The sequence below is a fragment of the Oncorhynchus mykiss genome, chromosome 10 (genome assembly GCF_013265735.2).
Source record: "Oncorhynchus mykiss isolate Arlee chromosome 10, USDA_OmykA_1.1, whole genome shotgun sequence".
Lineage (NCBI taxonomy): Eukaryota > Metazoa > Chordata > Actinopteri > Salmoniformes > Salmonidae > Oncorhynchus > Oncorhynchus mykiss.
In genome coordinates, this window is record NC_048574.1 from 15,122,306 (window position 1) to 15,140,044 (window position 17,739).

At 43.1% G+C, this 17,739-nt stretch overlaps 2 protein-coding genes across 16 annotated transcripts in view; one reads left to right on the forward strand and one right to left on the reverse strand.

The window, feature by feature from the left end:
* The window catches only part of tcf7 (transcription factor 7), a 63,021-nt gene extending 55,416 nt beyond the window's left edge, over positions 1-7,605 (forward strand). For 2 of the 14 annotated variants that reach the window (XM_036989329.1, XM_036989331.1), the window contains 5 exons: positions 514-621; positions 1,612-1,659; positions 4,006-4,054; positions 4,499-4,571; positions 5,669-7,604. In XM_036989329.1, coding sequence (XP_036845224.1) covers positions 514-621; positions 1,612-1,659; positions 4,006-4,054; positions 4,499-4,571; positions 5,669-5,942 — 552 coding nt within the window. In that variant the 3' untranslated portion in view covers positions 5,943-7,604. 14 annotated transcript variants of the gene reach the window in all.
* A 51-nt stretch (positions 7,606-7,656) lies between these two features.
* Positions 7,657-17,349, reverse strand: LOC110533383 (S-phase kinase-associated protein 1). 2 transcript variants are annotated; one of them, XM_021617521.2, is made up of 6 exons: positions 17,192-17,349; positions 16,323-16,419; positions 16,087-16,160; positions 14,958-15,101; positions 13,755-13,895; positions 7,657-8,308 (listed from the first exon to the last, which is right to left on the reverse strand). In XM_021617521.2, the coding sequence occupies exons 2-6, from the start codon at positions 16,417-16,419 to the stop codon at positions 8,273-8,275; spliced, it is 492 nt and encodes a 163-aa protein (XP_021473196.1). In that variant the 5' UTR covers positions 17,192-17,349; the 3' UTR covers positions 7,657-8,272. The 2 variants fall into 2 exon arrangements, with proteins under 2 accessions (XP_021473196.1, XP_036845637.1); XM_036989742.1 differs by lacking the exon at positions 17,192-17,349 and adding an exon at positions 16,854-17,051.
* Between the last annotated feature and the right edge of the window lie 390 nt (positions 17,350-17,739).

Consider the following 17,739-nt stretch of genomic DNA (forward strand, 5'->3'; position numbering starts at 1 on the left):
CCCTGTGAGTTACCCCCTGCACCTGACTGACTGCTGACACGATACCATTGACCAGGATGCAGAATTATCTAAATGTGATGTTGTCTGTCCTTGTCTCAAAACTTGGAACAGTGGGCTTTCCTTTATGTGTTAGTCTTTTAAGCAATAAGGCCTGGGGGGTGTGGTATATGGCCAATATACCAGGGCTAAGGGCAGTTCTTATGTACGACGTTGTGCATCGTGCCTAAGAATAGCCCTTAATCATGGTATATTGGCCATATATCACACCTCCTCTGGCCTTTTTGCTTAAAAATACCACGGCTGTCAGCCAATCAGCATTCAGGGTTGGAACCACCCAGTTTATAATTGTGTTTATATCATCCACCTAATTAGAGACGATCTGCACAGAGGTTGTAGTCATGGGAACTGATGTCACAGTTCTGATCTCATCATTGTCTCTGCATCATTGGCTAGGTTAATGAACAACATCTAAATGGTTTCTTTATTTTGCATGTGTGTGTGTCTCCCCTGCAGTGGCACGCCCTGACCCGGGAGGAGCAGGCCAAGTACTATGAGCTGGCCAGGAAGGAGCGGCAGCTACACATGCAACTCTACCCCAGCTGGTCCGCCAGAGACAACTACGTAAGGGCCGCATCTTCCTGCTCACACACACACACACACACACACACACACACACACACACACACACACACACACACACACACACACACACACACACACACACACACACACACACACACACACACACACACACACAGCATGATCACCCCACCCTGCCAACTGTCAATCATTAAGGCTAGTGTCTACACATAGAAATAGAACCTATTCTATCTGATCTAGACAGTATTTATGTGGCACATTGTATGTAATGTATCAGTGCAGATCATGTTAGAGAGACTAGTCCAGGGTTTGACACACTCGCTCCTGGGGACCGCCCCAAGGGGTGCACGTTGTGGTTTTGGCCCTAGAACTACACAGCTGATCCAAAATAATCAGCTAATCATCCAGCTTTGATCATTTGAATCAGCTGTGTAGTTTTAGGGTAAAAACCACAACGTGCACCCCTTGGGGTCCTGAGGACAGAGTTTGGGAAATGTTGGACTAGTCTATGACTGTAGTGTTATGACCAGTGTTATAACCTCTTGGCATGCCATTCCTTTAGTGGGGTTTGAGAATGAGATAGATGGTACTAGACATTAGTTGGTCATTAATGGCTGTTCAGGGAGGTGATTTAATTGGCTGTTGAGTGCTTCGCTGTTAGTGACGCATGATGAGTTTAGCTTTTTTAAACATAGCATTACAGAGTCAGCTGCAAACCTCCCGCTCCCCTGATCTCTGTATTATTTGAATAGGTTTTCATTTCACTGGTAGTTCTATGCATGGAGGGCACCTTTTTCTGTTGTAACAGTGCACTGACTATGAAATGTGTAATTAGTAGTGGGCTTGCTTGTAAAATGAGTTAATAAGTAGTTGAGAGAATTGCTTTAAATACTGTTCAGATAAATATGATGTGTAGTAGAGACATGTTAACGTCTCTATGTAATGTTTGTTGCTGCTTAACTACTCTTCTGTGCTATGCTCAATTGTGAAGTTGCTGTTGAACTCTTCCAGGATGCAGGCCTTAGAGGGTGCGCGGGGGAAAAGAGTAAAGCTGATTGGGTAGGGCACACATTTTACCCCCCTTACCCGCTCTACTAACAGCAGGGTGGCTTTGGCTTGCTCTCCTCAGGCAGTGAGGCTCGGACTGTTAAGAGGGAGAGGACAGCTGGGAGCTGGGCTGGAGAGGATTCTGGGCTTTGGGGGACCACTGTTAGTTAGGCTATATCCTCCCTTAGGGCCAGCACAGAGGGGAGGTGGCTAATGTTATGGAAGCTATGTATCTGCATGTATTTCTATGGGAGGTGGTTTTTCTGGACTATAATTGCCAGTCTTCTCACCCCATATGAAAACACACAGGATGAGTCTCAAAGGGAGAAAGTTCACTTTCTTTCCTTCCTGGAGATCTTTTACACATCCTATTTCCTTTCCTTGGCTTGATAGAGTTTGGGCTTCTGTATCATAACACACGATAGGGACTTGGCTCTCTCATTTCTCTCTCTCTCTCTCTTGGCTGTGGATAGTTGTGAGATTAGCTGGTTAGGGTAAAGAGGGTTACGAGCTGGTAGTGGTGGCATTGTCAATGAGGTTGTGCATGAAGCTTTTACGACTGCATCTGATTTAGTAGAAATCACATTAATATGATGCAATGTACTATGGATGAAGTTTTTTTATGTGAACATACATTTTACTCTTTAACACTTTGTCTATTTCCGTGTATCTATCTTCTGATTTCACCAAAGGTGCAAAAAATAGTCTGAGAAAATGCTGTCCCAAAACACATTAAAACTAATTGCAGCTCTAGTCTACCCCTGCTATAGTCTACCGTTCCCAAACACAAGCCAGAAAACAAGGGTAGTCATGTGATCTGTTAGCAAAACAGGAAAAGGAAGGCCACCCACACAGTCGTGGGGTTTTCTCCCGTAGGTCATAACCACACACACTCTGCTTCAGGGAGCAGCGAGGGTAGACAAGTCTCTACGTAGGCATCAAAGAGCTGTTCCCACATCCTCTCCCCAATATGCCACTCCAGACTGAATAACTCTCTTCAGCAATACAACCCCGACCGTGTCTGTGCTGCCATTAAGGTCCCACTGTATAGCCCATGGACTTACAGTATGATGTAGAGGTCGACCTCTAGTATGGTGGTGACAGGAGAATCCATTACTGTGGATATTTACACTTAAATATAGTCATTTGTGGCCTGAATGATCATCAACTGTCCTCACACCCCAGTCCATGACTTGTGAATTGGGCGTCTCTGGTACACGAAACATGGTGAATTTCATAACATGGTTCTCCCATGTCTTCATAGAGATATCACGTACAGATAACATAGAAACGTGTTTCCCCTACTGACTCTCTGTGTGTCTGGTTGTTTCCCCTACTGACTCTCTGTGTGTCTGATTGTGTTTCCCCTACTGACTCTCTGTGTGTCTGATTGGGTTTCCCCTACTGACTCTCTGTGTGTCTGGTTGTGTTTCCCCTACTGACTCTCTGTGTGTCTGGTTGTGTTTCCCCTACTGACTCTCTGTGTGTCTGGTTGTGTTTCCCCTACTGACTCTCTGTGTGTCTGGTTGTGTTTCCCCTACTGACTCTCTGTGTGTCTGGTTGTGTTTCCCCTACTGACTCTCTTTGTGTCTGGTTGTGTTTCCCCTACTGACTCTCTGTGTGTCTGGTTGTGTTTCCCCTACTGACTCTCTGTGTGTCTGGTTGTGTTTCCCCTACTGACTCTCTGTGTGTCTGGTTGTGTTTCCCCTACTGACTCTCTGTGTGTCTGGTTGTGTTTCCCCTACTGACTCTCTGTGTGTCTGGTTGTGTTTCCCCTACTGACTCTCTGTGTGTCTGGTTGTGTTTCCCCTACTGACTCTCTGTGTGTCTGGTTGTGTTTCCCCTACTGACTCTCTGTGTGTCTGGTTGTGTTTCCCCTACTGACTCTCTGTGTGTCTGGTTGTGTTTCCCCTACTGACTCTCTGTGTGTCTGGTTGTGTTTCCCCTACTGACTCTCTGTGTGTCTGGTTGTGTTTCCCCTACTGACTCTCTGTGTGTCTGGTTGTGTTTCCCCTACTGACTCTCTGTGTGTCTGGTTGTGTTTCCCCTACTGACTCTCTGTGTGTCTGGTTGTGTTTCCCCTACTGACTCTCTGTGTGTCTGGTTGTGTTTCCCCTACTGACTCTCTGTGTGTCTGGTTGTGTTTCCCCTACTGACTCTCTGTGTGTCTGGTTGTGTTTCCCCTACTGACTCTCTGTGTGTCTGGTTGTGTTTCCCCTACTGACTCTCTGTGTGTCTGGTTGTGTTTCCCCTACTGACTCTCTGTGTGTCTGGTTGTGTTTCCCCTACTGACTCTCTGTGTGTCTGGTTGTGTTTCCCCTACTGACTCTCTGTGTGTCTGGTTGTGTGTTCCAACAGGGCAAGAAGAAGAGAAGAAAAAGAGAGAAGCAGCAGGACTCCTCAGCAGGTAATGTCCTCTCTCTCTCTTCTCTACCAAACTCCTGGACCAACCCTGAGCTTCAATACGATATACTTCTATTCAACCCTTATTCTATCGCTTGAAACAACTTTCCTGGTCCCCTAGCCGTACCCACGTCTATTATTGGTTTGTACTCTGACTGGGTCACTGCTGCTCTAACTAACAGAGTGTGAAAGCTTTTCCTCTCCTCTCTAATTGCCTAATTGAATGGAGTCCTGCTCCATCCTGCTCCATCTACTCTGTTCTGGCTCCTACTCAGTAATTGGGCACTAACAGTCTGATTTGATGGCGTTCTGATTTACCATCTCTGTCAATGCTTCAACGTCTGCCCTGACCTCTTGATCTGATCTCTCTCTCCATCACCCTCTCTCTCTTTCTTCATCTCCTTCTCTTTCATAACTTATTTGTGTGCGCATGCTGCCTTGTGCTCAGACCCTGGCTCTCCTAAGAAATGCAGAGCTCGCTTCGGCCTCAACCAACAAACGGACTGGTGCGGTCCCTGCAGGTGTGTACCTCTTGGTCTGCTACCTCTCTCTCCCTCCTCTGTGAGCGCGCCTCAGCCCCTGCTGTGCTCCGCTCTGCATGCACTCATCTCACTAACCTGTTTTGTGACCCACATTGCCCCCTACAGGTAGAGAACCCCAGCACGGGGGGGGGGGGGGGCTAAAGCTGCTTTACTGGCTGGTGATGGGGTGTCTCCTCAGGGATTGGTGGGTGATGCTGATCAAAGGAAGGTGGGAGGGGTCCTGTATGTCTGAGAGGAGAAAGAGGTTTCACACAGAGGTGCTCTCTGCTTAAAACAGCCATTTCTTGGTTATGCTATTGGTGGAAATGACAAAGCAGTGGATGGAGGATGGGTCATGCTCATCATCAGCACCTTTTTTACCAACTCAATCTGTTAACATTAGTGTAGAGGTGTGAAGAAAGCCTGCCACTCCCCTCAACTCCATCATGCCAGTGTCTTCCCCACCACGCTGTCACCTCATGGAAATCTCCTTACCACTGTGTGTGTGTTGCGAGAGAACAAAGGGAGGTGAATGTGGTTAGTGTGAATCCTGATCACCGCAGATGAACGCACTCTCTTGCACATGCACCGCTGCTCTGCACTTTGATAGCATTTCTCATGCTCATCTGCCCTCAACTTTCTCCATTCATGTGGTCAGGCAGTGCAGCTTTTGATGGTGAACTCTGACATTTAGAATCGCTCTCCCTCCTTCCCTCTCTCTCTCTCTCTAAATATGTCCTCGCGCCTTTACATGCGGTGGCACCAAGTGACTCACGTTATATTCTGGTAATGATCATGAGATAAGGTGTGCTACTTTGGTTTTGCATTTGGTTGAAGAAGAGGCAAACAGCTGCTGTTTGTTAACAATTAAGCTTAGAACACAACATTTATAATGTTCATTACAACAACCACAAAAATCAAGGAAACGGCATTGAATGATCTATACATATTCAATGGTATTCAATGGATTTGCAGTTAAATATCTCTCGACTTGACCAAAAACTCAATTCAATCATGTTGAAAACAGTAAAAAGTTCATTCTGGTGACACTTTGCATCCACGCTTTATTCACAGATAACTCTCTTGACTGTTCCTAGGAGGAAAAAGAAGTGCATTCGATACCTTCAAGGAGGATGGTGCACCAGCCCCACTTCTTCCGATGGAAGCGCTATAGACTCGCCCCTCTCCCCCGTTGACGGCATCCCCCCTCAGCCTGCTTCCCCCTTGCACCTCCTGCCCAGCAAACACACACCCCTTATCCTCTCAAAATCCACGACCACAGAACTGTCTTTCAAAGCTTTAATAGAATCATCCCAACAGCACGACAATATCCATCATCATCATGACTGTACCCTGCCCAAGTCTCACTAGCCAGCAGCCTCACCTGCCCTGTCCCCTCTCACACTGCCTCCCACCATTCCAACACACAGACACAACCCAATCAGGACCAGACCTGGAGTGGGAAGCAACACACTGGAGACAGACTTTCACCACAAATATCCCCAAACAACAAGGGAGCCAACGAGTCTGGGAGAGGACCAAGGATGACGTTCACATCAATATGACTGACTTATTAAGTGCTCATGTCATTTTCACATTGCTGTACTGAAGGCAGTACTGTATGGTCAGGGATGACTGCTTCTATTCAAACTGCCTCAAGTCAAATTGATTCCTTTTCCAAAGATTTTTACAGAGTACTGTGCTCCTCCTTTTCATAAGACTTACATTCAGATGTGTCAAAGGAACCTTTTCCAACATATAGTATTTATATTGATTAACAATGTGGTATAAGGTTGAAACTATAAGGTAGAAATTATATATTTTTTCGCTGAGTAAACATGTTATTGTCTCCCTTTGGAGAGAATCATCTCTATGTTATATTCATTTGTTTTAGGCACTTCCTGCTTGTCAGTTAAATTCTTGAGATACATTATTTTGATGTAGGTTTCTCACACAGAATTACAACATTCTTGGTGTTTGTTCATATGGATGCAGTTATATAACAAAAAAACAAGGCAACAGTAAACATGTCATCCCCACGAATTATTCAGTGCCCCCCCCCCCCCCCCCAGGTAGTGACAACAATTAGAAAGTATTTTCTGTATATTCATTTTTTTTTTAAGTAATAATTATCTTTGGCTGTATGTAATGGACCGAGCTTATAGGTTCTAATGGGAAACGTGTTGCTCATAAGGAGATGCATATATGTAAAAAATGTTAAAAAGTAATGACTGTGGCTCAAACGGGACAGGACATATGCTTGTTTAAAGTTTGGAAATTTAGTTGATTACTATAGTTGCCCCCTTGGGCCAATCTGTCATTTTGTAAATGCCAGATCTCTATGGCAAGACGCATCATTCACCCAGGTTCTGTAAAAATCGAGCAAGTGGTGTCAGATAGTGGGACTAATGTACGGATGTAGACAACACCAGATAGATTTCATCAAGGGGGACAGTACATTCAGCAGTCTCTGGACTGCCTCACACTGAATGAACGTTCTGCTATTCTGTAAACTAAAGACCAAATGGGTACCATATTTCATTGTGTTGTAAAGTTTTATAAATGTTGAATTCCCTCTATAAATAAACTTTAATATGTTATGTAAAGGGTTTTTAAAAGTTCTGTTTAGTCTCTCAACCATTTCTGAAGCAATACATGTTTTTTTTTAACGTTTTCCTTCTCAGAGAAAACGCATTTTGTGGATAAGTTTTGCATTAGCTTTGCCTTTCATTGAAGTTACCACAGATGTCATTTTCAGTGTGTGCATGTTCCACCTAAGTGTACCAAAAATACATGTGAAAAAACAATGGTTAATTTACTGCTTGCAAGCATTAAACTGCTTCCATTGGAGATACTATAGGCTGATAGTCCATAAGATGCTAAAGCTACCACACAGCTCATATCAAAAAATGACCACACGAAAACGTTGTGTACTAAACAGTCCACCTTTTCTATTTTTAACACATTGAACGACTTCTGCTCTCGATGTAATACTCATTTTTGTTTTGTGTATTAAAGTATTTTGAAAATCTGGATCAGTCTCCTTACTATTTCACATCAGATGAACAAGCAATCACAAACAGCAGACAGACATTCTTTTAATTAATTTACTTACTCCTGGAATTGAATAGTAATCCTAAATGTCATTTTCAGAGCAGAACTGATTAAAGATTCCAATCCAAATAGGTAAATACCATAAGTTGTGTGAAAGACAGCACACACACTTCAACAAGTATTTCCAATCCACAGGACATTTCACACATTTACCCCCACTTCAAATGTCCTATTAACGCTCGTCTCCCTAAGATGACGCTAAAACAACGGCACAGAAGAGGCTGCGATTACAAAATTCAGTATTGAGCCATCATTTCAGTTGACTCAACAAAAAAAAAAGATGTAAACATGTTCATTAAAAAAATACTATAGCAATTGAAAACGGGGAGAGCGGTGCAGCTACTCTAGAAAATGGAAAGAAAACCCAGAACCCAGACTCGTGAATATGAAGTGAAGTAAAATGTGTAAAAACATGACATTTATTATTTCGCACCATACAAGCAATGGAAATGGTCATGCTATGAGTACACGGGGGGGAGGTCTGTCACTCTAATAGACTAAATGTAATATTAACAAGTATGAACAATGCAGTGCAACCAACTACTGGAACAATCCTTTCAGTGTGTTAGTGTTGGAAGACAACTCCTCTATTTCTCTTCACACCACTGGTTCTCCTTGCGTACCTGAGGGGGGAGACAATGGAAAGGCAACACAGAGTGTCACATCAGTCAGATGCATAATGTCACAAGAGCTCTGTGTTCAGGACTGAGGTTATGACCCAAATGGCACCCTATTCCTTTTATAGTCCACTACGGGCTCTGGTCAAATCAAAAGTAAGGCACTGTATAGACTAGAATAGTATAGAGAAGGTATTCCCAAACTGGGGTACGCAAATTATATATTTTTTTTAATGAATACTTCACATTTTCAAACAGTACATTTATATTTTCCAACAGCATTTTCCAACAGCAACATGTGGTTCTCACCTGAGTAGCCTCGTTTCACTGCCAAAAATAAAATTAAACCATCTAGTGTTCAGTGAAATAACAACACAATGTCAAATACAGGTAGCCTAGTCAATTAATTAACATCCAATCACATTAACTGTTACTCTCTCACTGGAAACCTCCACTCTTGCGCAGACATTCAGAAACAAAGCATACCATTTAAAAAAATGAAGCCACGGGAGTTTGAGTGAGGATAAAGACGACTTCCGAGTTGTAAGACATGTATAAAAGCAACAGATACCATTCATTAGAAGGGGCTAGAAACGTCTTATATAGTGAGCTACCAAGTGTCTAAGACAGGCAAGCCCCATACTATTGTGGAGGACTTCATTCTTCCTGCTACCGCAGATATGGCTGGAACAATGCTGGAGGAAAAGGCCCCAAAAAACTATACAGACAATTCCTTCATCAAACAACACTGTTTCACGACTCATCAGTGTCATGGCAGGAGATGTTTTGAAACAATTACTACTTTGCGTAAAAGCCAGTGAATTATATGCGTTACAGCTGGATGTGTCAGACGTGGCGGGCCTGGCACAGCTCCTGGTATATAGTCGTGGCCAAGTTTTGAGAATGACACAAATATTAATTTTCACAAAGTCTGCTGCTTCAGTGTCTTTAGAAATTGTTGTCAGATGTTACTATGGAATACTGAAGTATAATTACAAGCATTTCATAAGTGTCAAAGGCTTTGATTGACAATTACATGAAGTAGATGCAAAGAGTCAATATTTGCAGTGTTGACCCTTCGCTTTCAAGAACTCTGCAATCCGCCCTGGCATGCTGTCAATTAACTTATGGGCCACATCCTGAATGATGGGAGCCCATTCTTGCATAATCAATGCTTGGAGTTTTCCAGAATTTGTGGGGTTTTGTTTGTCCACCCGCCTCTTGAGAATTGACCACAAGTTCTCAATGGGATTAACGTGTGGAGAGTATCCTAGCCATGGACCCAAAATATCAATGTTTTGTTCCCCGAGCCACTTAGTTATCATTTTACCGTATGGCAAGGTGCTCCGTGCTGGAAAAGGCATTGTTCATCACCAAACTGTTCCTGGATGGTTGGGAGAAGTTGCTCTCGGATGATGTGTTGGTATCATTCTTTATTCATGGCTGTGTTCTCAGGCAAAATTGTGAGTGAGCCCACTCCCTTGGCTGAGAAGCAACCCCACACATGAATGGTCTCAGGATGCTTTACTGTTGGCATGACACAGTACTGATGGTAGCGCTCACCTTGTCTTCTCTGAACAAGCTTTTTTCCGGAAGCCCCAAACAATCGGAAAGGGGATTCATCAGAGAAAATGACTTTACCCCAGTCCTTAGCAGTCCAATCCCTGTACCTTTTGCAGAATATCAGTCTGTCCCTGATGTTTTTCCTGGAGAGAAGTGGCTTCTTTGGTGCCCTTCTTGACACCAGGCCATCCTCCAAAAGTCTTTGCCTCACTGTACGTGCAGATGCACTCACACCTGCCTGCTGCCATTCCTGAGCAAGCTCTGTATGGTGGTGCCCTGATCCCGCAGCTGAATCAACTTTAGGAGACGGTCCTGCCGTTTGCTGGACTTTCTTGGGCACCCTGAAGCCTTCTTCACAACAATTGAACCGCTCTCCTTGAAGTTCTTGATGATCCGATAAATGGTTGATTTAGGTGCAATCTTACTGGCAGCAATATCCTTGCCCCGTGAAGCCCTTTTTGTGCAAAGCAATGATGACGGCACGTGTTTCTTTGCAGGTAACCATGGTTGACAGAGGAAGAATAATGATTCCAAGCACCACCCTCCTTTTGAAGATTCCAGCCTGTTATTCGAACTCAATCAGCATGACAGAGTGATCTCCAGCCTTGTCCTCGTCAACACTCACACCTGTGTTAACGAGAGAATCACTGACATGTCAGCTGGTCTTTTTGTGGCAGGGATGAAATGCAGTGGAAATGTTTTTTGGGGGATTCATTTCGTTTGCATGGCAAATAGGGACTTTGCAATTAATTGCAATTAATCTGATCAATCTTCATAACATTCTGGAGTATATGCAAATTGCCATCATACAAACTGAGGCAGCAGACTTTGTGAAAATGTATATTTGTGTCATTCTCAAAACTTTTGGCCACGACTGTACAGTTGAAGTCAGAAGTTTACATACACTTAGGTTGGAGTCATTAAAACTTGTTTTTCAACCACTCCACACATTTCTTGTTAACAAACTATAGTTTTGGAAAGTCGGTTAGGACATCTACTTTGTGCATGACAAGTAATTTTTCCAACAACTGTTTACAGACAGATTATTCCACTTACAATTCACTATCACAATTCCAGTGGGCCAGAAGTGTACTACATACACTAAGTTGACTGTGCCTTTAAATGATGTTATGGCATTAGAAGCTTCTGATAGGCTAATTGACATCATTTGAGTCAATTGGAGGTGTACTTGTGGATGTATTTCAAGGCCTACCTTCAAACTCAGTGCCTCTTTGCTTGACATCATGGGAAAATCAAAAGAAATCAGCCAAGAACTCAGAAAAAAATTGTGGACCTCCACAAGTCTGGTTCATCTGTGGGAGGAATTTCCAAATGCCTGAAGGCACCACGTTCATCTGTATAAACAATAGTATGCAAGTATAAACACCATGGGACCACGCCGCCGTCATACCGCTCAGGAAGGAGACGCATTCTGTCTCCTTGAGATGAACGTAATTTGGTGCGAAAAGTGCAAATCAATCCCAGAACAACAGCAAAAGGACCTTGTGAAGATGCTGGAGGAAACGGGCACAATATCAACATAACCTGAAAGGCCGCTCAGCAAGGAAGAAGCCACTGCTCCAAAACAGCAATAAAAAAGCCAGACTACGGTTTGCAACTGCAAATGGGGACGAAGATCGTACTTTTTGGAGAAATGTCATCTGGTCTGATGAAACAACAATAGAACTGTTTGGCCAGAATGACCATAGTTATGTTTGGAGGAAAAAGGGGGATGCTTGCAAGCCGAAGGACACCATCCCAACCGTGAAGCACGGGGGTGGCAGCAACATGTTGTGGGGGTGCTTTGCTGCAGGAGGGACTGGTGCACTTCACAAAATAGATGGCATCATGAGGTAGGAAAGTTATGTGGATATATTGAAGCAACATCTCAAGACATGTCAGGAAGTTAAAGCTTGGTCGCAAATGGGTCTTCCAAATGGACAATGACCCCAAGCATACTTCCAAAGTTGTGGCAAAATGGCTTAAGGACAACAAAGTCAAGGTATTGGAGTGGCCATCAAAGCCCTGACCTCAAGCCTATAGAAAATGTGGGCAGAACTGAAAAAGCATGTGCGAGCAAGGAGGCCTACAAACCTGACGCAGTTTACACCAGCCAAAATTCACCCAACTTATTGTGGGAAGCTTGTGGAAGGCTACCCAAAATGTTTGACCCAAGTTAAACAATTTAAAGGCAATGCTAGCAAATACTAATTGAGTGTACGTAAACTTCTGACCCACTGGGAATGTGATGTAAGAAATAAAAGCTTAAATAAATCACTCTACTATTATTCCGACATTTCACATTCTTAAAATAAAAAGTGTTGATCCTAACTGACCTAGACAGGGAATTTTTACGAGGATTAAATGTCAAGAATTGTGAAGAACTTGAGTTTAAATGTATTTGGTTAAGGTTTATGTAAACTTCCCGACTTCAACTGTATGTCCGTTACGTTTATGGGGGGGTTCAATTGAGGAAGAGATCCTCTTCTGGAAACCAGGACAACATGAGGATATTTTTTAAGACCTAGACAGCTTTGTGACATCAAATGGACTTGTGGTCAAGATGTGTTGGTATCTGTACTGATGGCGCAAAAGCCATGACAGGGTCATAGTGGATTTGCGTGCAAGCAGTTGCTCCAGATGCCACTTGGGTACTCAGCAGCATCCACGAGAGGCTCTTGCTGCCAAGGGAATGCCTGACACCCTGAAATAAGTTTTAGACACTACAGTGAAAATGGTTAACTTTGATAAAGCAAGGCCCCTGAACTCTCGTGTATTTTCTGCATCATGCAATTATATGGGGAGCGACCATGTCACACTTTTACAACATACAGAAGTGTGCTGGTTATCAAGAGGCAAAGTATTGACACATCTTTTTTAATTGAGATATTAAGAGATGAGGTTAAAAAAATATGTTTTACTGACCATAATTCCTACTAGTCTGGACTGAGGACAGTCCGATTAAGAAGTTTGAGCTCTTTTCTGTCTGCATTAACGAGGACAACACACAGGTCTTTCCATAATTATATGATTTTTTGTGTCCAAATGAACTCAAGCTTACGGACAATGTCAAATGTGATATAGCAAAGCACCTGAGTGAGCTGGATGCGCAATTACGCAGGTACTTTCCTGAAACGGACGGCACAAACAACTGGATTTGTTATCCCTTTCATGCCCTGCCTCCAGTCCACTTACCGATATCTGAACAAGAGAGACTCGTCAAAATGGCAACAAGCGGTTCAGTAAAAAATATCATTTAAATCAGAAGCCACTGCCAGACTTCTGGATAGGGCTGCGCTCAGTGTCTTGCCTTGACTAATCGCGCTGTTAAGACACTGATGCCCTTTGCAACCACGTACCTATGTGAGAGCGGATTCTCAGCCCTCGCTAGCATCAAAACATCAAGGCACAGACTGTGTGGAAAATTATTTAAGACACTCTCTCCAATACAACCCAACATTGCAGAGTTATGTGCATCCTTTCAAGCACACCCTTCTCATTAACCTGTGATGAGTTATTCACAATTTTCGATGAACAAATAAGGTTTTATATGTAAGATGGTTAAATAAAGAGCAAAATTATTGATTATATTGTTATTTGTGCCCTGGTCCTATAAGAGCTCTTTTGTCACTTCCCACAAGCCGGGTTGTGACAAAAACTCACACTCGTTATGTTTAAAAAATGTATTGTATAGTGTGTGTGTATGGCAGGCTTACAATGACGGCAAAAAATAACATTTGAGAGTGCGCTGACCCTGGTGCTAGAGGGGGTACGCAGCTGGAGGTTGAATGTTTGAAGGGGTACGAGACTATAAAAAGTTTGGGAACCACTGGTAGAGAATAGAGTGCCATTTGGGAGGAGTCCTGAGAACCACAGAAGGTCTTATTACCTGGGCTTCCTCTTCCTCTGTGAAGTCATTTTTGATGTTGAACGTCTTCCTGATCTCCTCTGGGGTCTTTCCTTTGATCATGTTGGCCACCGTCTTGCAGGTGACATCTAGCAGTCCTTTGATGTCTAAATAGTTTGCAGCCTAAACATAAAATAAGATCAAATTAAAAGAGAATGAGGATGAATGAAAGCAACTGCAAATGCTTTGACATGCCTGGCTTCCACGTGAACTATGTCAGCCCTAAGCTTAGGCTATGTAAACAGGTTTCAGGAGATGGGTCAAACCTGCTGCTCAAATGATATACCTGTGTCACAGTTCCTAAAAGCCCCCAGCACTACAAAAATGTTTTGCACAATTCCTGCAAAATAACCAATGCATTAGGTGTGCTTGTTTCATGTAATACACACATACTGGACTTCCTGAGCTGCATATAGATAGGAAAAGAAAACGCAGCCGCCTCCATATGTTTCAATGCAAAGCCGGCGGCAGATAAGCACCTTGACACTACCACAGGTAGGGGCTTCACCTGCCGCTCACATAGGGAGTTTATTGGACGCTCAAGGTAACAAATAAATACAAAAATGTTACTTTTGCCTCCCCTCATTGACCATTGTTTTTTTGGGATAATCCAGAGGTATCATAACAGCCACTACTTGTACCACGAGAGTTTGATGCTTTATAAACTGGGCGGCGTCGCCGGTGTTATTGACTCCCTGTGTGTAAGACCCTTTAGTAATTATAGGCCCTCTAATTATAACATGTTATTAAGCACCTACTTGTCACTCAAAGCACTTTACTAGTGCTGTACAACAGTATGTTCAGCGAGCTAACCATTGCCTAAATTAAATTCAAGATCTGAGACACTTCCTCCTTGTAAGTGTGCAGGTGTCAAACTCTTTCTGTGAGCGGGAAAGGGGTTATCTAGTCAGTTGCACAAATGAATACATTCAACCGAAATGTGTCGTCCGCATTTAACCCAACCCCTCTGAATCAGAGGTGTGGGGGGCTGCCTTAATCGACATCCACGTCATCGGGCACCCGGGAGCAGTTGTTGTGGTTGGGGGTTAACTGCCTTGCTCAAGGGCAGAACAGCAGATTTTTCCACCTTGCCGGCTCGGGGATTCCAACCAGCAACTTCTTGGTTACTGGCCCAACACTCTTAACCGCTAGGCTACCTGTGAGTGGGAGGCGGTATGTACGCACTAGAATAAGTTCGAAGAGGGTCCCTTGGTCCACTTTGAGGAACTCCTGGTCCCAGACGGGTATGTCATCCGTCCTTTTCTCCTTGTTCTCGTCATCCTCGGGGGGAGGGGGATCATCTTTGTGGTGGGTGCACCACTGGATCACCTGTAGGGAGGAAAGTGAACAACTAGTCCAAGCACACTGAGCGAATCAAAAGTCAGACATGCCATGTGTCCTTCTTCCATTCAGTCCCGTTTCAAAAGGCCTAAGTTGAGGAAGCACACAGGAAAGTTTCTGTTTGGAGCTTCATGCTTCTGGCAGAGATAGAAATGCTATTCTACAGGTGTAAGCGCCAAACTGACAGCCATCAAGATTGGTTTTCCATTTTACTCGAACTTCAGGTTTCACCACAAGCCAGGCAGGACATGTAAGTTGTCTAACTATGCAAACACATTTTCCCAAACAAAATGTAATTCCCCCAAACAAAATTAGATCCATTAATTACATGGATACAGTTGCTGAACAAAGCAGCTTGTCTCTCAGTTGGAGAGACGCATACACAAGACATTGTACAATTTGGCAGGGAGGAAATAACAAAAGTAAACTTTAATCCTACAACCCTTCACACAGTATTAATCCAACTAGCACTGGTTGGATGGACGAAACACCTGATGCAGACAATCCCACCATTTTGTTTATAGTGATTATGAGAGGTGCTTTTGTTATGTTATACTCTTCAAATCATCCATGACCACATGAACTCTGGACTGTGGTGTTCATCCCTAAGGACAACTATCCCTACCATCAGTGTGGACCCTCACAGTGCCTCCCACATAGGTAAGGATCTCTGTTACAGGTTTGAGACCATCCTTCTGTCTACAAGTTTAACTTTTATCGGTTTCTAATTGTGCCAAAATGTTGCACTTCTAGGAGAAAAGCCAAGCCTGGTTTGGATTCAACTGAATTGTACCACTATGGATAGAATGAATGTACAATACAACAGAGAATGGAATTATTGATAATAAAGCAAGCTCTGGTTGGGAGCAGGCACTTTACTAAGGTTCTCCATGGCCATCTCCACACAGTTTACCTGTCCCTCAGTCCATTGCACCAAATATGGGATGTGTGACAGTGCGTCCACTCCACTTACCTTCTTGAGGATAGCCGCATTCACATTCGGGAGGGGGACTGGATCATCATCTCCTTCATCATCCATACCCAAATCTGTCAAAGACAACCATTAGACAAGTGCACACAAATGCTGCAAGACAGTTTTGATAAATGTATTTTACCGTCTGAACTACTGATAGCTATGTATGCTACGTCAAAGATGTTCAACCTCATGTTACAAACGCATAACTACAGAGTGCATAGCTAGCTACATACCTTCCAGCATTGTCTTTATTGTCACAGACTGCTTTGCTATTTCCACATCCACCTCAAAGATCTCTCCATCTGAACTTTGCAGTTTAATTGTTGGCATCTGTAAAATAACAGGAAAACGGTTGTCAGCTTCAGTCTTAAACGTTACCTAGCAGAGTGATGACTAATATCGGGGGCCATAAAGTACATGTTATATCGCTAGGTGACACAGAGACCTACTTGGCTAACAAACCAAGTAGCTAACAGTTAGCTGACGTTAGCGACATTAGTTAAGGTGGCTAGCTAATGTTAGCTAGAAGGCCATTTCCGTGGATGCTGTTAGCTACTAACGTTAACGTTCGCTAACTAGCGAAGTATCTTAACGCCAGTAGGTACCTAACGTTACCGAAACACTTGCCATGTAAGATTTTAAAACATGTTATGGTAGACAGGTTACTTAGCTAGCTAACGGTAGCAAGCTAATTCGCTAACTACCAGTTCACGCACTAACTTACTAGCTACCATTAGTATAGGTTGAATATTACATGAGCTAACCTCGATTCCAGCTAACGTTACTGTCTGGGCAACTGTCAACAAAAAAGGGAGTCTGAAGCGGTCCAATGCTGAAATAAGATAGACTCAACGCTAGCTAGCGTTACGCGTAACATTTAACAATAATACTTTTTGGTAACAGTAACTAGCTGTTACTGCGAACGACAGCCAGGAAACGAAGCTAACGCGGCTAGCTAACTCAGCGTTGTCAGTAAGGCCCCGTCTTACTAGCAACCATATTTAACCTATTTCCATTTAGCTAGACATACGAATAATACATTCAAAACACCCATTATTTCACAAAGACATAACTACATCATATGTAAATGGCAGTTACTTACTATGAACGTTTTAAAGCAAATTCAGATAATTATTTTTTAAACGTCAACAGGGCCAAACCGAAGCACAGGCAGCCAGTGGACCTATATTAGATGGCCAGCCAGCTAAGCTTTCGCTTTGTCAAATGTGGGGAAGCGAATGAGTAGTCTTGTGATATGCCTGTACATTAGGAGTGATTTTCCCCATTTAGCTAAATTAAAACAGAATTTCACCCAGTATCTATTTTTATGCTAATATGTTAATATTCTGTAACGTTACATTTCTGCGTCCAAAATTTATAAAATTATATCTGCGCATGTTACTCTTTAATGCTGTAGGCTGTCAATGGTCCCAGCGTAATAAAACAAATCAGCGTAATTGTTTCACTCTTTGTGCAGTCCTATTGTATGCCAATTAGAAAATACGTGAATATATTTTTTGAACCCCATGTCAGTGATTGCTGGCTTACCCTTTTTGGGACCTTATTTTATTAGTAGGTACCTTACAGCACTGATGGAAAGTATCTGTACTTCACTATTTATATTTTTTACAACTTTTACGTTATAGACCT